Source organism: Myxocyprinus asiaticus, chromosome 4 (assembly GCF_019703515.2).
Source record: "Myxocyprinus asiaticus isolate MX2 ecotype Aquarium Trade chromosome 4, UBuf_Myxa_2, whole genome shotgun sequence".
Classification (NCBI taxonomy): Eukaryota; Metazoa; Chordata; class Actinopteri; order Cypriniformes; family Catostomidae; genus Myxocyprinus; species Myxocyprinus asiaticus.
In genome coordinates this window covers 48102298-48125969 of record NC_059347.1, presented here as the reverse complement: position 1 = coordinate 48125969, position 23672 = coordinate 48102298, and the positions used below count along the sequence as shown (strand labels likewise).

Here is a 23672-nt window from a genome sequence, read left to right as displayed (position 1 = left end):
ATTTGAATGAGAAGTCGATCAAACACAAATCAAACAATGTGGAGGAGAGGCTGGGGATAGAGGCAGAGCGATAGTACAGATAGGAGGGGGGCTCGAAACTGAAAGAGAGAGAGAGAGAGAGAGAGAGAGAGAGAGAGAGAGAGAGAGAGAGAGAGGGAGGGAGGAATTTCCCTTAGGGGCAACGTGTTTGTGCTCTCTCTCTCTCTCTGTCTGTTGTTCATTCACTCACTCATACACACACACACTCCATCCACACATACTGACAGACACAGCGTGTAGACACTTTCTCGTATCCATTCAGCTTCTTTCTCTCTCTCTCTCTCTCTCTCTCTCTCTCTCTCACACACACACGCACACAGTTTCTTCTGCAACCTCAGATATTATTATCACACTTTCCCTGTCTCTGTGTTTAGAGATACTGCACAGAGAAAAAAACTTTCTTAACTTCAAAACTGCTCAGAGAACAAGAGATCTAGAGTGACATAGAGGGAGAGAGATAGCAAGAACAGAACAGAAAGAGTTGCAGATATGCTGAGGGCTCAGAATGATGGATTAGTGTGAATGAAATTCACCCAAAACACTGTAAAGAAGAGAACCTGACTCAAGAAGACAAAGATCAGGTAAGCTCTTCCCGGTTTCCTTGTTCTTTTTTGGCTTTCCTTGTCTCCGTTTTCATATTTCAAGAAAGGTGTAGCCTATTTGGTCTGAATAACTGTTCAATATGTCTTAGCAGTTGAGCAGGTAAAGATGTGAGTAATCTCTATTCCTCTGTAGGGCAGAGTCTGAATTCAATCCAGAACTTTGAACTGTGCTTAAGCTCGAATTTGAGAAGTCTCAGGATGCATATGGTTGCCTACAGCATGTCAATGGATTAAGAGGAGTAATTTGATTCTGTAGTGCAAATTGTAAGAGTGTAGGAACTGTCTTCCTACAGTACTGTCAAGATCCAGCCTCTTGTGTGATAACTTCCTGTTGTTCTGTTGAACCCTCTGAAAATCAGGTACCTCCGAGAAAACAAAACCAAAAATTATATTCCTTTAAAGTTAAAGTGTTTTGTCCTCAAAGTTGTTGTTTTTTTTGGGGGTGGGGGTGGTGTTCGGGCGTACAACGCTAGGCTACTTGCTCATTTCTCAATTTTTGTTTTTTTGTTTTTTGATGATTACATTTACTTTCTATGACTATTGATGTGTCTATGTTACATGTGTGTTAATTTCGTCTCAAAACAAAGCGGCAAGTTGTGGTTTTATGTTATATTTGTCAAAATAACATGAAAACAAATGTTATATGTACACCTAAAGTATAGCTATTGTAAATATGAATGCAAAAAATCACAAAGATTGTGGGACCATAGGAGTCACAGAAGGTTAATGAGTTAACATGACAAGTATGTTGAGTACTTCACACATGATGGAAAATGTACTGTGGCAAATATCAATTCTAACTAAATGCAGCATTTGACTTCACGCACACTAAAGCTCACAATTTCAGGATGGAGATATAATGAAAAGGGAAAAGCCAAGAGGCAATCCAAGTGCAAAATGGCAAAACCATCTTTGTACTTGTGTGTCTGTTTGGTCATTGACTGTGGCATGTGGTTTTCTTAAATTGAAAACAGGAAGGGATTTGACCCCTGTGGAAATATATAGGTGAATCCTGATAGTGACCAGCGATAAACTGAACTCATGCTGAATTTGCACTGTGTGTGTTTCATTGGCTCTTTATGCCAGAAAAACTATCTGTGTAAAGAAATGGAATCAGTTTGAAGTGCTTTGCATCAAGGAGAGAATATTTAAACAGTGCATTTGAGTGAAGAGCGCATAAGAAGATTTTTTTATTGTCCCAAAAACACATGCTTCCCTGGTGACCATAATTTTAGTCAGTGTGGTTTTGGCAAGTAACATGTGTTCCTGGATTAACGTATTTTGCTGGTCCTGGAACAAAATTTGTCAAAAAAAAAACAAAAACAAAAAAAACAAAAAAAACAAAAGGCCTAACCCTATCCCTTCCCACATCTTCTGGTGTGCTTTCACCCATTTCACCTATACTAAAATGTATTTCTCAATGCTGCTTGTCTCCAAATAAATTACTTTTAAGAGAGCAGCTCAAATTCTCCACATTACTTGCAACACATCCACAGCAGAACAATGCAAATGCTGTTCTGTGCATGTAAAGTTTTGGTGGTAAATCCAAAGGGGCAAAGACTTCAATAACATAGTGCTTCTCGTGGCTGGTCTTATACTGTAGAACCACATTACTCTACCTTCATTTTTGCAAAATGATTTTTACGTGGCTCGTTGTACATCTCGCAGCAGTTCCCTGATAAAATAAACACTAGAGTTGCTACAACCACAAGCACTTTTATTCCCTTTCACACAACTCAAGAGAAAAACAGCAGATTATCAGTTCATAAACACTTAATTTTTGCCCTGTTCCTCTTCACACAATAATTTCTTATGACATCTAAACAGTTTTACTATATAGCGCATGACTTGTAAGGTGATGATGTGGTTGCTTCAGTTGCTTTTTTCATGTCACATTTGCTTTTTATTACACTATTGGTTAGGATTAGGTTTCAGGTTTAGGGAAGGGATGTAGGATTTGTTGATTTAAAACTTGATAGAACATAAACTTTTTATAAAGCTTATCTTTTTGGAAGAATATTTAATCCACAGTAGACTATTTCACCATGGAGCTGCTGCAATATGCGTAAGGAACCACCTAACAACATTTTCATGAGATCAGGCTGGGTGTCTTCTATCCCTAAAATCAGACGTTACATGTTGGTAAGAATGCTATATATCACGTTAGCATTGCTCTAATCCTATACTGTTTTTCCTATTCAGACAATCTGGCTGGTTGATAGGAAATTAAATGTTGTTCCAGGACATACAAGGATGTTGATCAAGGAACACTTCCTACTTGGCCAAATCCCAGTCACCCATCATTTTTACCAAGTCAGATATGTCCCTGGATCAACATTTCCTGTAGATCCTGGAAAAACATTACCCTCAGATCTAGTTCAAACACTATCTCTAGCCATATGCATAACCTACTCCTAAAATCACATGGAAAATAGGTTGATAAGAATGTTGTTTAAGCACCAAACCCCAGCCTTAAGCCTAACCCTTTCCCTATCCCTAAAATCTGATTGGTTGATTGGAATGTTGTTCCAGGACCAAGAAGGATGTTGATCCATGAACATGTCCTACTTGTCCAAATCACAGTAAGCTGCTTTCCTTCACATAAACATATTTGATTGAGATGTTCAGAACAGATTAAAAATGAGAGGGCTGTAAACAAATGGGAGAAAGAAAAGGTAATAAAGGAATAAGAAAAGAAACAAATGAGTCAGGATACAGTCAGCTATCCTTTTAATGGTGACTGCGAGGTTAAGCAAATCTCCATCACCTTTGTGCTAGCAGTGCTTCACGGAGGTATAAAAACCAGGGGCAGTGGTGGCTCAGCGGGTAAGGCTCTGGGTTACTGATCAGAAAGTCAGGGGTTCAAGCCCAAGCACCACCAAGATGCCACTGTTGGCCTTGAGCAAGGCCCTTGACCCTGTCTGCTCCAGGGGTGCTGTATCATGGCTGACCCTGCACTCTGACCCCAGCTTAGCTGGGATATGTGGAAAAAAAGAGTTTCACTGTATATGTGCAAATGTGTGATACATATTATTATTAATTAATTATTAAAAATATTTGAGCATTAGTGATAGAGGAAGACGTGAATAATAGATATAATTATTTATGAGCACAGAACTGCTTTTCTAAGTGCAATGACCATATATACGGGGAGAGAAAGAGACATAAAAAGAGTCGTGTATATAACTCTCTGCATACGTTTTCATTTAAGAACAAGATGAAACAGTTTCACTCCAAAGCATTACTGTACATCAGTAGGCTTGCCTGAAGTCACTCACTGTCAAAGGTGGTTGAGCTGTTTTTATCCTAATGTAAAAACTCTAGTATATTTGAAGAGCAGGAAAATAAATGTACAGTATTGTACAAAACATATATTGCATATTAAGATATAGCTCAAAACTCTTCCATACAAAAGATTATTATTATTAATTATTATTAATATAAATTATTATTATTATTATTATTATTGTTGTTGTTGTTGTTATGTACTGTATATATATATATATATATATATATATATATATATATATATATATATATATATATATATATTCCTTATATTTTTTATAATAAGGATTATTAAATAAAGTGTACAATCCACAAAGATAGAAGACAACTCAAAATGAATGTCTATCAGAAAGAAAAAAAATAACCAAAAAGAAATCAACATGATCACACAGGAAATTGACATGTTGATAGCTAATGTTCCGGCACCCTGAAATCGACCCCATTTTGGCGAATTTCTGACAAGCGCCATCTCCTGTCAAACATTTTTGCATCACTTCAAATGTGTTTACTTTTGCCTGTGGCGCTACTGATGGCACATTGCGCAAGCAGCCTTTGAGACACGGGTTTAGGTCCCACATGAACCAGGAAGTAATTGTGTTCACATATTCAATGATGAACGCTATTCAGAGGTTTCATTTCCCCTTAAATATTAAATTTTTACTCCACTGACAGTTGGGTTAGAGTTTGGGTTAGGGCGTATGGATAATAAAATATGCATTCCTGTTGACTATATTATATAATTTACAACTAAAAATACAACTAGCTTTTGGCGACACTGTGCACATTTCACCTGGAAAATGGAGTTCACATGTCCCCATTTGTTCAACAACACTTCCAGCTTTGCCCACATGAGGCAGTGCTTTGAATTTCTGTAAGCATAGACTGATTTCAACAGAATAACTTTAGACCTACTGTCGCCGAATTATCTTGTCCACACTAATACATTTTCGTTTGAAAACGCATCTTTTTCTCCACATTTTGGCCTTTAGTCCACACTGAGGTGCCATTTTTGTCAGCAAAAACAAAGCTTTTTGAAAACGCGTGGATAAATTTGAAAATGTCGTCTTCATGTTGTAGTGTGGACTGGGAAAACAGATATATCTGAAAACAATGAGTATTTGTTGTCATTTGACGCAGTCATGTGATCCATTCAACCAAAACAATCAAGATGGCAGCCTGTGTTATAGTGGTTGTTAAAGATAAATATTACTTTGTACAACATTCATATTGCATTCCTTCAAAGGCGACGGGAAGTTTACTCGGAATTGGTGTCCGGCGATGGAACACGAGGACAATTGCGTTTCAGACCGACAATGCAACTCCGATTTTTCGTATACGCAGTAAGGGAATTTAAGCATTTTCATATGTTTCAGTGTGGACTGGCAACTTTTGTAAAAATGCTTAAAAAATGGCAGTGTGTACAGAGAGCATTTCTAAAACGAAAACACCGTTTTCAAATGTGTCCGGATTAACGTAGACATAGCCTTAAGGTCTAATTTTCGCAACAAAGTTTTTCTGGAGTTTTTTTTTTTTCACGAAATTTTTTAGAAAGACGTATTTTCTATGTTTTGCTGGCTGAATGATTGACACCAAAGTACATAAAGGTACAACCTATTCAATGGACAGTACTTTTATCCCTCACATCCTCATTTTTATTCATGTCAAAATAATATGGTGTCGACCCTGTTTAAGGTCCATAAGGTAACGTGAAATCATAAAATAATATTTTAAATGGTAAGATAAAAAGTTTAACCAAATGATTGTGATTTTTAACCAAATGATGAATGTAAAAATTAATATATGTATAGTACAAGTTTACATATATATGAAAAAAGAAGCTTTGTTTCATGCAGGCAATTGGCATAATGCTAAATGATACACTGAGCAGTAAAATGTACCATTTATCAACCTGTTGTATAAGCAGAGCACTTCATATTGCTTAACAATAGATATTATCTAGAGCCTGGAGGTGTACAGTCTAGGTTTATAAGTTTGCTCTTAGATTTGACTCAAAAAATGAGTCAAAAAATCACTCACAGTAAATCACAGTAATTGCAATGACTTTTATTATACAAATGTATTCCTTGCAGTTAAAAGATCACAGATACTCTACACAATAGGCTGACACATAGCTGTTATTTGACCTAGTTCATGATTAACTAAATGACCATGGAGGGTCATTTACCTGTCAGTGACTCACCTACCCAGACATTAGACTACCGTAACTCACATAGAAACCACAATCTCATTGAAATGTTACAACGAGAGAGTAGAACAGCAAAACAAACACACACTCTGGAGTCCGGGACTATAGATTTGAGAGGCCCAAGTCCAAACTGGACAGCTTGGAAACTCCATTGATTGACAGATGGTCAAATCTGGTGCGGGGTTCCCTATTCTAAACAGTATGCCGGACAAATGTTGTACTAGAGAACTTAAAGGAATAGTTCACCCAAAATGAAAATTGGGTGGCAAAAGCAGTAAGCATTTCAAAATCATGCCATACGGATGAGAAGAAGGGTTACGCTGTGGCACAGAGGTCATTATGTATGTCACAGGCACTGTATTCCGGACAACATTTTCTCAGACAAATCCGTATGAAATTATAAAAACAATGCAGTAAATTATTTTATTATTAGATTTACGTATCCTTGCATAAGGCAGGGATATACTGTATGTCTATGTGTGTATCTGCACACATCTGAGAGTGTGTGATTGTGTACAGGTTGGACTTTGTGGTTGTTTCTTGGGTCATTAGTGCTGACAGTTTTAGACCATTAGGATGACAGGCTTCAGCTCTTTTGCTGACTGCCCTCTATGCCACTGCTCTCCCCTGCAGCCCCAAAAAAGAAAGAGCCGCATGAATGAAACCACACAACACAGCACTGCGCAACACCACACAGCACATTAAAACACGAAACTACACAACAAAGTACCGCACAAAAACATCCCCTCCCCTGACCTCACAGCAACTATTATAAATGCTACCGGGAGCATGTAAAGATGCACATTATACATCATCAAAAGAGGTTCAGTTTCGCAATTTAGGATGGACTGCTTTCATACAAATAGAGCACAACAGTGGCTGCCCACTTTTTCAGCCATCTTGGTTTTGGACAAGACCGGATCTGGGATGGGCTTTGCCCCTCCAAATTATAGTTATGACATCCCAGTCATCCCAGGTGTGTAAGACTTTCTTTCTTCAGTAGAAAACCTTTGAAGAAAAATAGAAAACTATCTCAGCTCAGCTGGTCCAAAAAATTCAAGTGGATAGTGATCAGACCTTTGAAGCTCCAAAAAGCACAGACAGTCATCATCCATATGACTCCAGTGGTTAAACGAATGTCTTCTAAAGCTATACGATCACTTTTGGTCTGAAAAAGATCAATATTTAAGTACTTTTTAACTATAAACAGTGGTGTAGCCAAGAGTGGGCCGACCCAGGCCCATCCAGAACATTAGAGATCATTTTTTGACTTCAAATATATACTTATAAAATAGTTTAAAAAATGCATAAATTCTGCTTTCTGAAACTGTGAAAGAACTGTTTGAATTTCTGTTGCTAAGGAAAATGTGGTGAAAAATTTTTTGGCCAAAAATTTGGTCCATCCATTTTTATTGAGGCCCACCCAAAAATAAGTTCCTGGTCATGCCCTTGACTATATATCCGGTCAGCAGCAGTAAGAGTATAGAGCTATCCCATTAATGTGGAATTTGATTTAAAGAAGAATTTGATAAAAAATAGTTCAGTTCATATTAAAATGTCTGATTTTGATTTTGGTATCTTGGCGAATCTCAGCATAATATGTGACATACTGTAGTTGAGATCTCTTATAAAAAATCAGAGAAGCAGAGTTAAGCAAAAGTCTCCATTTGCTCTCTATTGAATCTTACGGACTAGGAAGAACAACTGAAATATTGCTGTAAAGACATTTGTGATGGGATAAAAGCATTGCAAAACAAATTCAACAAATTCAACTGCATCTTTGACCAAACTTGCTCCTCATACAGAATTATGGATTAGATCTTCCCCACACAACAACATTGAACAGGTCTTAACTCCCTTGTGAATGAAAAACCAACCAGCCAACACACTGCAAAGCAAGAACAATAACCTTTTCTTATTCTACATCTAAGTCCCAAATGTCTCACAATGTACAGAACTGCTTGGCATAACATTGCAGGGCACAATAGGACCCCTTTCTCTCCACACACAGACAAATATCTTTATTTCACTAGTGAGACATAGATGCAATAGATTTTCTATGAATGTAATGATATTTTCTATCTTCCACCTAAACCTAACTCTTACTCAAACTTATAATTTGGCTGATTTAAAAGCCTTTTTAACTCTTGAGGATCACTTCAAATGTTCAGAAGGCGGTATTCATGATTCACTATTAGTGGCAACATTTTCAATAATTTGGCCCTCACAAATATGCTGTAGCCAAACCTGTTCATTTTTATACATGTTAATCTATACACCCTAACCTTACCCATAAATTAAAACTTTTTGCATTTTTATAATTTAAAAAAACAATATTTGAGTTCATTTTTAATTCAGGATGTCCCCAAAGGGAGGTTTTGTCAGATTTATCTGACTGTTCTGGGGACACTTTTTTCATCAAACTATAACTAAGTACATACACAAACACACACACAAAACATTCCACTGTTCCCTCAAAATATAGAAGAAAAAAACTCCAGCCAGCGATGCAGAAAAATCCCTCCATTGCATAACGCCTTCATTCACTGAAAGCATATCTATAAGCGAAGGATATAGCTAAGTGCTTGGGGCTCTTTCAGAATACGAGCAGGTTAAAGCACTACAAAGAAGTTTTTCACACTTCTTTGAATGTGAAGGGATTTAAGGACGTATCAAAAGCCACAACCTGGCGTGGAAACGTGGGTACAAGAGAAAACAAAGAGCAGAACCAAAAACATTGCTTCTGAGATTTCAGTGTGGATGAATGGAGCATGCTCACACACGCACAGGGACCGCAAACCACCTGCTCAGAGACTGACAGCTCCATTCATCTGGCCTCCAAACAACTTCTTCTTTCCAGGGATTAATTGCCAATTGCAAGACAAATCTGGAAAAGAAGCACTGTTTTGGCACAAATTTATTCTCACCCTCTTGCTGTTTGTTTTGTGGAAACACTCTCTCTCTATCGGATCGCTTTGGGATTCACCAGACAAATTAAAACTAACAAGCGTGTGAGAATCACCCCTAGTTTTGGACTGCTTGTTATTATTTTTCACTTACAAAATAAAAAAGCCAGTTAATATATTTCATACCTACTGCAATACTAAGCTCTTAAGAGCCATGGGTCTCATTTAAATAATTCTCGTTTCATGAGTAGATCAAGTAGATCCATGTGCTGTCATTATCTGTAGTTAGGGTGTTAAGAGAAGTTCCACATCTCTCTCTCTCGCTCATTTAATCTTTCTGGTTCAAACCCTTCACCTATATGAGGACCTTCTCATTTTGAACAAGGTCTATATTACAGTTTTTCTGAATTGCTAAAACACATTTCTTGAAACCTTCACCCAATTTCTCACAACTTTAAACACAAAACCAAATCTTCAAACTACAACAAAACTTCTGTCAAAATCAAACAATTGCCTCAAAACCATTTAATCTGTGCTCAAAATCAAACAATGCTTTCAGATCATACACACAGCAAGTCAATATATAAACACTACAGAGCATACATTAGACACTACATCAGAAAATAGAGAACACAGCATCCAGGGCATGTAGTTACAGAATGTTTTTTTTTATTTTTTTGTATATAGTAAGTGCATTTTGCAATTACTGTAAAAAAAAAAAAAGTAATCACAACTTACAATAGTACAGTGAATATATTGTATACTGTAAGTACTGCAAATAAGTATATTCAGCACTTGCATACTGTAAAAATACAGTAGTCCAACTGCAGAACCCCAACGAACAAAGAACACTCTAAATGAAAAACACATTACAGTAAACTCAAAAATGTTGTGCAAAAAAAAAAAAAAGTCAATGAGAGATTAATTCAGCCTCAGCATCACGTTTGCATTTCATTAGAAACAAGTGTGAACAATTTTGAGTCATTGTGTGTAAACGATGACAGCTGTGTTGTAGTTGTGTTTAACTTTTGCTGCCCGTGTTTACCGTTTTGCAACACAAGTGCATCACAGTGCGAAATTTGTTTTATTGAGTGATAATGAGTTTTGCAAAAGAGTGATTGATTTGACAAATGGGTTTAGGCCACTGAGCATTTGGTTCAGAGAATGGGGTTTAGTGTTTGAGCAATTCAGAAAAACTGTAAAGTAAAATTATTTAAACAGTTAAAGGGATAGTTCACCCAAAAATGAAAATTCTCTCATTATTTACTTATCCTGATGATAAGTGGATGGTGATTTAACTTTCGAAGCCTCACAAATCACAGATAGTTAGCATAAACGTCATTTATACGATGCCAGCTGTTAAATTAATGTCTTCTAAAGCGATATGATCGCTTTTGGTGCAAAAAAAAAAAAATATATATATATACTAGATATAGAAAAATACTTTTTAACTACAATCCAACCGGTTCCGGTTGCTTCACGAGAGGGTGGAGATCATGCAGTCTTTCGTGTGACGTATTCGCGTTGCCATGTTACGGAAGTAATCTCACGTTCTCCTCTCGGACATCCAGGATAAGCACACAAACACACAAAAAAGTGAGTAAAGAAACAGATAAATACAGATCTAAACCAAAACCAATGACGCTTCTGTACAGCGTTCCTCCTACTCACTTGAAACAGCGCTGCTCTTCCATGTGTGGCGCACATACCTAAGTTCTCACGTGTTTCACATGCCAATGCCATTACGTCACACACGCATACTGCTGCTGACCGGAAGTGATGATTTAGAGTTAAAAAAAAAAGTACTTACATATTTATATTTTTCATACCAAAAGCGATCATGTCACTTTAGAAGACATTAATTTAACCGCTGGAGTCATATTGATGACGTTTATGCTGACAATCTGTGATTTTTGGAGCTTCAAAAGTCTGATCACCATCCACTTGCATTTTAAGGACCTACTGAGCTAAGATATTTTTCTAATTTTCTTCAAATGTGTTCTGGTGAAGAAAGAAAGTCAAACACAGCTGGGATATCATGAGGGTGAGTAAATTATGAATTTTCATTTTTGGGTGAACTATCCCTTTAATATAATAGTGCATCTTAGCTGACACACTGAAATGGAGACATTTTAGTGGTGCTTTCTGAGGCATGGATCACTACTACTTTTGCTCATGATAGAGTTGGGCATTTAAAAACACTCCAAACCCCAGTATTAAACTTCAGTGCATACCTCATCCTGCACTGATTGCACTACAGACTTGAACGTTATCTCAAAGTGTCCAGGTTGTTGAGTAGAGCTGAGCTATCATTTTTCAAAGCGATTGGACTTGAAACGGGTGTAAATTTCACATATATTGAAGATCCAAGCCATATCTAAGAACCAGAATATTGGAGACTAAGGGTGGGTTATTTTGAATTGAAACCAACTAGAAACCTCCAAGACACCCTAGCAACCACATAGCAATGCACTAAAAACCACTCAGAATACCTTAGCCAAAGTGTTTTCACTGTCTTGTATCTAAAAGGTGATTGGGTTAATTTTTTTACTTGTATGGCGTGACATCCTTTCTAAATCCATTGACCGTTGACTGCCGTTGGGCTTTCCAGTTTCTCCCATTTATTTTAATAGAAGTAGCCCGTCTCTACTAAATAGTCTCTGATCTTAGCAAACACATTGCAACGCCCTGGCAACCAAGCTGCAACACTCTAGCACTGTGGTGGAGAGTTTGGACAGGCAAGCTCCACTCACAAAATACATTAAAAAAAATAATATGTATTTTAGTTGCCTAAATGATTTTATTACTTAACCTACAGAACAGAACTTGTTTTTCTGCTGTTGATTTCATCTTTATTTTCATTTATTGATATTTTTTTCTTCCACAATAAAACATCATCCACTAAACAGACATGTCAATTCAGCCCTAATGTCTGTCGTGACCCTCCAGTATCTGTCAGGTCTTCGGGCTCAGTGGTGGTGGTTAGCTGTATTAAGCAGAGCAGTCTAACCCTCCATCTGTCCACCCACCCCTACAGAGAGACTGATTAGCAGTGACATGACCACTGACTCAATGTTTACCCCTTTCCCAACAAATCTACAATACTGATGCTGCCCACACACAGGAAATAGATTCTTGCCCCTGTAGTAAAAGGCGAACAAAACTCATTTGACATGAACTACTAATCGGATCTCTCTGTCCCCTGTGGCATAGATTGCTAATCACTCAGTCATTTGCTTGTCATACTGATTGGAAAATGACATTGAGATAGCTCAAAGGCTGTTGACTCACAATTAGGGGTGGGAATCAGCAGGGACCTGGCAATACAATATTATATCAATATCTGGGTCAAAATAAAAATGTATTGCATATTTTCTGTTTAGTACTTATTAGTATAGTTTAGTATAGTATTTGTATAGTCAGAGGAGGTTTCTCCCAAGGTTTTTGTTCCTTGTCACAGTTGCCTTTGGCTTGTTCACTAAGAAGTTTAAGGTATTTAAATCATTACAGTATGATTTTCTGTAAAGCAGCTTTAAAATGATGTGCAGGGGCGGACTGGCCATAGGGAGAACCGGGACTTTTCCTGGTGGGCTGGCCTCAAAACGGGGCCAAAAGGTGCCGAACAGGCGGCAATAAGCTGAAACGGGCTGCCACATTATGCTGAACGGTCCGCCACTGGCTGAAGAGGGCCGCAAAACGGCAATGCAACATGCTGAATGGGGACGCGATATGCTGAAAAATCTGAAAATAAAACAAATTACCAAAAAACTGAAATAACCTTTTTTATCCTTTCCATGAGAATATTGATATAGTGTCATTAGAGTAAAATATTACAATATTTTGAAATATAGACTATCCCACTCACAATTATGATATTTTATATAATACATGTACAGTATATATAACTAGTAAAGGCATTAAAAGTCATTCAAAACAGTCATAATGGAGAAATGTTTACCAGTCACAGCTCCTGAAAAAAAAAAATACACTTTCTTATACTCTCTTACACATTTTTGTAAAAATTTTAACCTAAATTGACATACGTGTCAGCTTCCTAGTTACAAATACTGCAACGGAGACCATAAATTAATACAAACCAAAAGCTCTCATTTGAGACTATTAGACTCTCTTTAAGTTATTTCTCCATTTCTCCATTTTTTTCACTCTCTCTCTCGAGAGGGTCGAATCTCAACCCTTTGCTCTTATATCTTTCATCTATCTGCAACTTTCCATATCACGCTTGAGTACAGCGGGAAACATGGAGTGGCTGCTAAACCTTACCAGACTCTGACACATTTACATGGCAGTACAGTTTGCCATGTTCTCCATGCCAACAACCTCTTAAATTACAGTGAAGCCCCCTGGGGACCAGCCCCCGCCCCCGCCCCCCAAACTCATATTCAACCCAAACAGCACGACACACATATACTCTCACTCCTCATTATCAATGTGAGGAACATGCAGACCAAAGGGGGCTGTAGAGTGTGTAATTCGATTGACCCAGATCTTCAAGTGCAAATGAGAGTGAGAGTGAGAGAGAGAGAGAGAGAGATAGAGAGAGAGAGAGAGAGAGAGAGAGAGAGAGAGAGAGAGAGAGAGAGAGAGAGAGAGAGAGAGAGAGAGAAAAAAGTAAAACCAAAGCAAACTGGAATGTTATCGGGCCCTAAACAGAAAGTATAATCTAGCAGACTATCTCCACACTGTAAGAGATCCAAAACAGAGATGGATCCTCACCAAATACAGGCTCAGTGATCACAGTCTTGCCATAGAAAAAGGCAGACACAGACAAACATGGCTTCCAAAGGAAGAACGAGTCTGTGCTCACTGTGACACTGGTGAGGTCGAGTGTACTTCGTTCACAGTATTTGTATTTTTTTTAATATTCATAATGTCTTGTTAAATGCTTATTTTATTTTATATTGTATAGTGTATATTGTTATTATAGTTTTTATTTTATTCAATATCTGGCACCTTATTTTAATTCTATTTTTATTGTTATTTGTTACTGTTTTATTATTATTATTTGTCTTGTCATTATGCTTTGGCAATATTATAAACAATCATGCTAATAAAGTACTTTAAATTTAAATTAAGAGAGAAAGAGAGAGAGAGAGCGAGAGCGAGAGAGAGAGAGAGAGAGAGAGAGAGAGAGAGAGAGAGAGAGAGAGAGGAATAGAAAGAAATGGAAGTGAGGAAGAGTGAGAGACTGATGTGGTGCGGGTAGGCTCATAAAGAGACTAAGCTCAGTGGGGCATCTGTGTGCTAAAAACTGAGCAGATTTACTGAAGGTCAGTGTCTATTGGCCAGATTGAAGGAGATCTTTCAGCAGCATCCAAAGAGACAATTTACACATGTTTTATCTCGGTTTCTTTCAGCAGCAGTGTGATGACAGAGACAATCAGATCCTCTCAGACCCTGTTTAATCCTCTCATTCATTTTCCATTTGCATTCACCTAAGATGAATAGTAAAACTTGGTGAATGCTTGAAAGTCATTTAGCTGTTCACTGAAGTGGGGTTGAGAAATCTGTTTGTGTGAGAGAGAGTCACCTGTTAGGGAAACGGTCCAGTTCTTTTGCTTCGCTTTTCATTTTGCGAATCAGGTCATTTATGACAAGTTTTACTGACCTTATCTGAAATCTCTGGGTTTTGATCAAATGTTTCTAATAAAAAGAAAACAGGTTAAAAAAGAAAAAGAAAAAGAAAGACCGCCCAGTTAAGGATCTTTACATTGTACACAAATTTAAGATTGCAGGGGCAAAAATCACAAATTATCTCTTTAACAATAACGATACTGTTAATTGAAAGCAAAATAAAACTTTTCCAAGGAAAAAAAAAACACTATTTTTTTTTTTTTTTTTACCCTAATGACACTATATCAATATTCTCATGGAATGATCAACATTTTTAGTTCAGTTTTTTGGTAATTCTTTTTTATTTTTCAGATTTTCCAGCATATCGCGTCCCCCTTCAGCATATTGCGGTGCCGTTTTGTGGCCCTCTTCAGCCAGTCGCAGACCTTTCGGTATAATGCGGCAGCCCGTTTCAGCTTATTGCCGCCCGTTCAGCACCATTCGGCACCGTTTCGAGGCCAGCCCACAGTTAAGTTAGTTTAAGTTTTTTGCATGCACATTACTCTGTTTTGTGGAGATCATTTGAGCTTTTTGCCCCTGCAAGCTTAAATTTGTGTACAAAGTAAAGATCCTTAACCGGTCAGCTTTTTTTTTTTTTTTTTTTACCTGTTTTCTTTTTATTAGAAACATTTGATCAAAACTCAGAGATTTCAGTTTTGGTCAGTAAAACTTGTCATAAATGGCCTGAATCTCACATTTGTTTCTCTAGAGTTTCAGAAGAAATCTCAACAACATCACACACACACACACACACACACACACACACACACACACACGCATGCACACACACACACACACACATGTTGGTGCGGTTCTCTCCATAGACATAATGATTTTTATACTGTACGAACTATAGATTCTATCCCCTAACCCTACCCCTAAACCTAACCCTCACAAAAAACGTTCTGCATTTTTACATTTAAAAAAACAACAAAAAAAAAAACATAGTTTAAGTTTAAATTAGTTTAGGTATAAGTTTTTTAAGTGATTTGAATTATGGGGACACAAGAAATGTCCTCATAAACCACATTAATAGCATAATACCCTTGTAATTACCAGTTTGTAACCTAAAAAAAGTCCTCGTAAACCACCCAAACCCACCCGCCCACACAAACACACAAACAAAAAACAATAGAAACAAACAAATGGTTACTATGCTGTGCTACATTTTAAACAGTAATAAGTTCACTTACTAAATAATTGTTTTATCTATCCAAGGTGCACCAAAGACAGATGAGTAATGTGCATACAAAAAAACATGAACTGAAATAAAAAAAATAAATAAATAAAAAAACATGAAATGAAACAAAAAGAAATTAAACTAATCAAATGGTAACAATGCTCTGCTAAAACTTAAGCAGAATAATGAGTCACAGTTCACTTGCTAAATGATTTATTTATCTAAGTAAGTTACACAAAAGAAAGTTGACTAATGTGCATACAAAACAAAACAAAGCAGAAAGTATGAAACAAAACAAAAACAAAGAACACGAAATGAAAAGCAAAAAAACAAAACAAAAACAAATGTTAACAAAGCCGTGCTAAAACTCAATCATTAATAGGTCACAGTTTAATTGCTTAGGTATATTTTTTATAAAATACACCAAAGAAAGGTGACTAATGTGAATTGGTCATGCCTGAAGACACTGAGCCCTGAACAATCCAGTGGGATCAGGAACTGAGATAAAATGCTAATATATGAGAGGAAGTTCTTTGATCTCCTTCCCTGCAGGTCCTCTTTTGTGTTTTATGAGAGGCCAAAACTCTTCTAGTGCATGCATGCATTTGTATGTGTCTGTGTGAGTGGGTGCAGTTGTCTAACTAGTTGTGTTCACGAGTGAGTCCATTGTGCACACACGGCTGAGCGCAGGAAGGAATTACAGCAAGCTGGAAACAAAAGCAAGACTAAGTTTGCACTAAGCTAAGGATGCTAAATGCAAAAACTACATAAGAAAATCAACAGAGGTTTGTGTGTGTGTGTGTGTGTGTGTGTGTGTTTGTGTGCATGTGCTTGCACATGTGCGTGTGTGTAACTCAGTTCCCTTTTGGTGTGCAGTGGCATTCAGGAAAGAGGATTATATTGCACAGTGTGAGGTGACAGTGGAGTGGGAATACACTTTTTGTTCTCAACTAGAGAATGTTTATGTGTGTGTGAGAAAGAGAAAGAGAAAGGAGAGAAAGAGAGGCTAGCTTTTACTACAGGAAATCTGACTCAATCTATAGGCCTGTGAGTCCCTGATAAAGATGAACACACACACTACACATCCTTGGTGAAAAAAGTCATTCCAACCCCTGCCTGGGACGGCTGCTGGGGCGTTGCTAGGTTGTGTGGGTGGCAGCTTGGTGATTTAGAAATAGCTCGGGTCCATCCTTCAATAAGTCTATGAAACATAATAGTATATCCTCAACAACCTGCATGATTTTATGTATCATTCAAAGTTTAATACCTGTCAAAAATCCAACTGCTGCTGACAGCTCATGTAATCAACACAATTCTGAATACTGCACTATAGAGGGCAATAATGAAGAAAAGAATAAGTTTAGCAGGTCGAAGGGCTGACATTTTGTGTTATTTGCCAACATACAACCCAACCAGATGAATCGCAGACGCACATTGTAAAGATTAAAACTGTGAGATGAGGGAATAAAGTGAGAGACATTAGACAGACATTCAGACCCATAATGGCAGATTTAATGAGGCTTAGCGTTAATGACGATGATGACACTGGAGCAGAGCCATGCAGGAGTGGCAAGACCACAGGGCTCGACATTTACTCCCAGCTGTGTAATTATTCAGCGTGCATAGCAACATCACATCTCGTTTACAAAGACTGCCTGCTCGAAACTAGACGACCAGTAAACTCACTGGCAGGTATCGCCGGCGATCTTACGATCAGAATTGTTTGCATTAACTGTATGTTATTAACATTCAATTCTTTTTTAATCGTGACAAACTATACATCATAAGAAAGGTCTAGTACTTCAGCTTTGATATTTATCAATGTTTCACAACAGAAATGTTACTGACTGAGTAATTTCGTAATTTATGTCAACATATCAAAATATCAAAGCGAGAGTTATGAAAATGAAACCGTTATAAAGACGCAAGTACCTATTCAGTGATGTAAACTTCGAGTTGTCCCAGGCTCCAGTGAACAACATCCAATAGAACATTTAGTCCAACAGTGTGCACATTTATGGAAATATTGATATATTCTCATATTTACTTCTTAAAGAATTATTATTTACGTCAATTTTCCACTAAATTATGCGATATGATCCGCTGACACACTGTAATTCTTTCAGTTGATTTGATTTCCAAACCTCCACAAAGCTAGAAATCCCACAAGTTCATTTCTCATTTCAAATATGGTGAAGATAAAGATAAAATTATAACATCATGCATACCTCATTGCCCACATGACAGGGACTTCCCCATCCCATCCCATAGTAGGATAAAATACATATCAAACATAAAACGAATCAGTTGACTGCTGAGACTTATTGTTAATAAATAGACGATTACAAAAATATATGGTTTGTCTTTTATTTCCATGCAGTCTCTGGTATTTGTATATGATTATTGACAGTTCAGTAGCTGTAATTGCAGAGGAGCTGCACACCTGCTATCATCTTCACCTGCCAGTAATCTGCTTTCTGCCTCATTATATGATTGGAATCCACATGAGATTATTAAAGCACACTGGTTTAACAACTCTATTATGACTGGAAGTAAAATAGATAATGTTTATTTTATAATGTTTACTATTCTGTATTTAGGCGCTAATGCTAAAAGCTAATGTGATTTGCAGCCAGAATCACAAGACATGGTCTTGGAAAATGATTCATATAACTAAGAGTTTTAAAGTTATCATTCTCAAATTTGAAATAGAACATTATGTTTCTATGCATCAACAAGGTCAGTCATGTATTATTTCATATAAATATATATGAGAAAAAAGTAGCTGATCACTTTACAATAATTGTGAGCTGTTCTAACAATTTTTTTTCATGACTTTTATTGATATTTACTTTTTAACAACAAATTTCCATGTGTCTCATTTCAAAAGAGACCAAAATTATGCCTGTAATACAATGTGGGGCTGAACTACAGCCATTGTATTTTGAGTATGTCCTTTTAGGCTTGTGCTCAAAACAAGGGGGTACAAGTTAACAGGTTGTTAATAACCCGTGACACACTATATAGCAGGGTACCATAACATCACAAGTGTGAGGTGACTAAACGAGGAAACCAAATGTGACAGTCAAAAAGAGTCAGAAATTGTGTTTTTTATTATTTTATTATCCTGTGTTTAGTGAAAGGGAAAATATGTCCCTCAAGTGGCCAATTATCCTGATCAGCCATTTACAACTGCTATTATCTATCCTTCTCAGTTTATTAATCTTTACTTGCTTAAAAATTTTACAATTTAAAGGGACAGTTCACCCAAAAAGTAAGAGTCATCATTTACTCACCCTCTTGTAGTTCCAAACCAGTTTAACTTTTTTTTTCTTTTGTGGAACACAAAAGGAGATTTTAGACAGTATCTTAGACTCCAGTCACTTTCATTTGATCTTTTTTTCCAAACAATGAAATTGAATGATGTCTGAGGCTGCCATTCTGCCATGGATAGAAAGTAATACGCATTTTTAACAACATGAGGGTGTAAATTTTGTGGGCCCCTTCAGCATATCGCGGCCCACTTTGGCATATCGTACGGTGACCATACATCCTCTTTTTCCTGGACATGTCCTCTTTTTTGGACCTTAAAAAAGCGTCCGGCTGGGATTTCTAAATTTGCGGAAATGTCCGGGATTCGGCTTTAGGTGCATTATGATGTGCATCTGGTCTAATACTTCATTGTGTGTGCACACATATTTGCATTGCTTTAACCCCTCTTTGTAAGTTCCGCCTTCTCGCACACCAATTGGTCGATTATAAGAGGCTTGCAGCAACTATTGGCCAAATTCCTGCCTGTCAATCTCTCCGCAAACGCGCAAAGCGCTGTTGTGTGCGGCATCAAACAGTTGCTTGACAGTAGCAGCAAATGACAGCTGAGTGGAAACAATGCCCAAACGAAAGTGCAAATTTACAGAAGATTTGCACAAAAAATTCCCATGCTTTCGTCCAGGTCGAGATCCATGGGAAGCAGAATGTATGACATGTAAAGCTGGCACTTATGTGTCAGTTGCTAATAAAGGTGCAAGTGATTTAGAAGTACACATTAGCTCTGCAAAGCATAAAGGGTCAGCAAAAGGTGAAAGATCATCAGGTAAATTAACGGACTACTTTTTGTGACCAGGTAAAATTTTTATCACATTGCTTCATTTTCCATGGCCTTTCAAAATAATAGTAATAGTAAATGAAGGCACACTCATGGCATCAAATATTTTATTTTAGTACATGGACATTCAAAAGAGTGCTGGACATTTTTATTTATTATATATATATATATATATATATATATATATATATATATATATATATATATATATGTGTGTGTGTGTGTTATGCAAATAGAGTGTCTCCTGTTGGATTAGGACGGGGGTAAATTTACCCATAGAGATATCCGCAGCACTATTGTTCATGAATGTTTAATGTGTTTCTTTTCTCTGTGATTTAATAATTCTGTTAATTAAATCAAACTGAAGAAGTAGGAAGAATCCCTGCTGCTCCTGCTGCTGCTGTTGTTATTGTTGTTGTTTTTACATGTGTTTTCATGTAATTATTTTGACACATTATTAAAATTAATCTGAAGCCTTTTGATATATTTAAAGATTTTGGATCTATGATTAATGTTATTAATTATTAATATGTTCCTGTGAGCTTCAAATATTTTCCTTTCTCTAAATAATGCATTAACTACTGTATGTTAATTGTATATTTATTTAAATACAAGTGCATAAATTACATAATTAATAAATATTTTCCTGTTAATTTTCCTATTCAGAAATTTACTGCACAGAGTTCTGGAACAGACGAAATCAACAGCTGTTGTGGGTGTGTGTGATCTCCAGCTGTGTGTGTTTGTTTGTGTTTGCAACACCGTGCCGCCCTTGACCTGACTGGACTGACGCCATGCTGTGGACGCTCCTCCTGGCTTTGATCCTGCTGCTGTTGCTCCAGGCTCAGCTGCTTGTTTGTCTACACGAACTCCGAGCCACTCTGACCGCTGTGACTTCGAAGACCCCTTCTGGAACTTTCAATGCCATGGCTCTGCAACGTCTACCAGGGGCCATCATCATCGGAGTGCGCAAAGGAGGCACCAGGGCCCTTTTAGAGATGCTCAACTTACACCCTGATGTGGAGGTAGCCAAGACAGAGATCCATTACTTCAACCAGGAGGAAAACTTTCGGAAAGGTCTGGACTGGTACCGTGCCCAAATGCCCATCACCCTCCCTGGGCAGCTGACTGTGGAAAAGACTCCTGGCTACTTTACAGCACCACCGGCCCCGAGAAGGATATGGGCCACAAATCCAGCAGTAAAACTGCTGCTGATTGTTCGCGACCCAGCAGAGAGACTTGTGTCAGACTACACACAAGTTCTCCACAACCGTATTCAGCTAAATAAGCCATACCAGCCACTGGAAGAGATGTTACTACCACAAGGACACATCAACCCTAAATATAAGGCCCTTCAGCGGAGTTTCTACTACCAGCACCTGGCCAGATGGATGGAGCTTTTTCCCAGGGAGCAGATCCACATTGTGGATGGAGAGGCACTGATCCAGAATCCTTTCCCTGAGCTCCAGAAAGCGGAGAAATTCTTGGAACTTCCACCTCGGATAAAGCCAGATAATTTCTACTTCAACGTCACAAAAGGTTTTTATTGTATGCTGTCTGCGGGACAAGACAAGTGCCTGGATGAGTCGAAAGGAAGACCACACGCACCTCTAAGCAATGAGGCATTCCAGAAACTCTGTAGATATCTACGAATACCCAACCAAATATTTTTCAGAATGGTGGGGCAGAGATTTGACTGGTGCTAAAGACAGACAAAAATAATTGACATTTCTCACAGACACTGAGAATGGGATTCATACTATTATTGGAAAACCGGTTCTATGAAAATATTCCAATGTTGCTATATAGTAATTGGATCAAAAGTGACTGGATGACCAGACTGCTTGAGGGACAAACAGGCTACAGTAAGGTTCCAGATGAGCAACAAAAAAAATCTGCTGAACACTAATACATAGACAGGTTGTCTTCTGTGGACAACAGAATAGTTATGCAGGACTTCACTGTTTGGATCACCTTTGTCGCCAAACATCTGATCCATCAGTTCAAATGGAGATGCTGTGGATTTGTGATGGAAAACAATGGCTAGATTTCCATTCAGTGAAGAGACTGAACTTGAAAGTCCAAGCGGTGGACTTGGTTTTCTCTAATAGAAAATAAAGACAGAATGTGGATAGACATAAAGGTTTGCATACTGCAAGAAAAAAAAAAAACTGAAATATATTCCCAGTGCATAAAGTGGTGCTTGGAAAAAAAATTGTCAGCTGTAATTATTCTAGTTTAATTATTTAATTCTCATGTTTAATATACTAATTTGTACTTCACTATTTTATTTTAATGTTTCAATAGAAATGTCTGTTTTTTTTTAAAATCTTGGTTCTTTAAATTAATCAGGTTTTTGATAATGTCATAAGTTAATGCACTACATTCTGTTTTCTATTCAATAAATAAATGTACAGAAATCATCTTACGTCCTTTCATGTAAAACACTGACACCATTTGACATTTTACACTCAGTTAATAACAAATTCTCACATGAGAATACCTGTGCCTATATTCATATAGAAAATGTTTGTATTACCTTATGCTGTCTCCTTTGGAAATCTCCTAACCCTAATTTCAGAGTCCTTTTACACAAAAGAGATCTGGTGGAAAATGAGAGAGAGAGCACATATAATGTTTAATGAAATGCAGCAAATGTTGCTAAACATTAATTGTGTGAATTTTCCTGACAAATTTTGCCCTGTGGTGATTAGGTAAGCCTTTTGTTGTTTCTGCAGTTAAAAGGCAGGCCTACATTTTCTGTAAATAAGTCCAATGTTCTATACTAGATAAACAACAAATAAGAAAGATGTACATACTTTAATGCCAGAAATAGAAGATCCTCATTGCATGAAAATTATTTTAGTACATCCCGAAAGGAATGAATTACTGTAAGTCTGAATGCCATTTGAGCTGGTCAGCTAGGCCAGGGGTTTTCAAACTGGGGTCCAGGGGAGGCTAGTGTGTCTGTGGGACAGGAGAAAAGGAGAGAAAGAAAATGTAATAAATAAATAAACATTTACCAAATTTGACATTATTACTGTTTCTGTTTCGTTCTGCTTTCGAAATACTACAAATGAATATTCTTCAAGTAAAAAAAAAATTTAAAAAAAAAAAAATAATAATATATATATATATATATATATATATATATATATATATATATATATATATATATATATATATACACACACACACACACACACAATTTAAAACCAGTTATTTTATTTTTAAAACACCATATTGTTTTTTAATATATCACAACTGCAAAATTTCTAAAGCACTGTAAATGAATCTATATACATGAAAATATATAGCGGCCTTTATATTTAGGAAGGGGGTACCTCTTAAGGGGATCATTATTTGGGGGTTCTTAGTTGGCATCAAAAAGTTTGAAAATCCCTGAGTTCGGCAACAATGCTGGACATGTCATTCACATTAACGTCCGGAAGATGGCAGTGTTTCGTATGTTATCTCTAACTGAACTGCTCAGCCGAGAGAGTGATGACAAGAGCTTTTTGAACGACGTATATAATATGTATAATTATATTAATATATAATTAAAATAAAGTATTAGACTAAAAGTACACCTGTAAAATCCATTTTCTTTTTTTTTTTTACATAATTATAACTCTCCTAAAATGTACCTCATACATTCCCTTCCAGAGGGACTTTGTTCCCTTCTCACTCAAAGCGGTCGCGCTTGTTAAAGAGT

General features: G+C 37.1%; 1 protein-coding gene across 2 annotated transcripts; it reads left to right on the top strand.

Moving 5' to 3' along the window:
* Positions 1-250: 250 nt before the first annotated feature.
* Positions 251-22380, top strand: hs3st1l2 (heparan sulfate (glucosamine) 3-O-sulfotransferase 1-like 2). 2 transcript variants are annotated; one of them, XM_051684234.1, is made up of 2 exons: positions 251-620; positions 20624-22380. In XM_051684234.1, exon 2 carries the CDS (start codon positions 20752-20754, stop codon positions 21661-21663), a length of 912 nt encoding a protein of 303 aa, XP_051540194.1. In that variant the 5' UTR covers positions 251-620; positions 20624-20751; the 3' UTR covers positions 21664-22380. The 2 variants fall into 2 exon arrangements, with proteins under 2 accessions (XP_051540194.1, XP_051540202.1); XM_051684242.1 differs by lacking the exon at positions 251-620 and adding an exon at positions 16231-16637.
* The last annotated feature ends 1292 nt before the right edge of the window (positions 22381-23672 follow it).

Excerpts from the sequence above, each read along its gene's own strand:
- hs3st1l2 (XM_051684234.1), top strand. The coding sequence starts at position 20,752 with ATGCTGTGGACGCTCCTCCTGGCTTTGATCCTGCTGCTGTTGCTCCAG.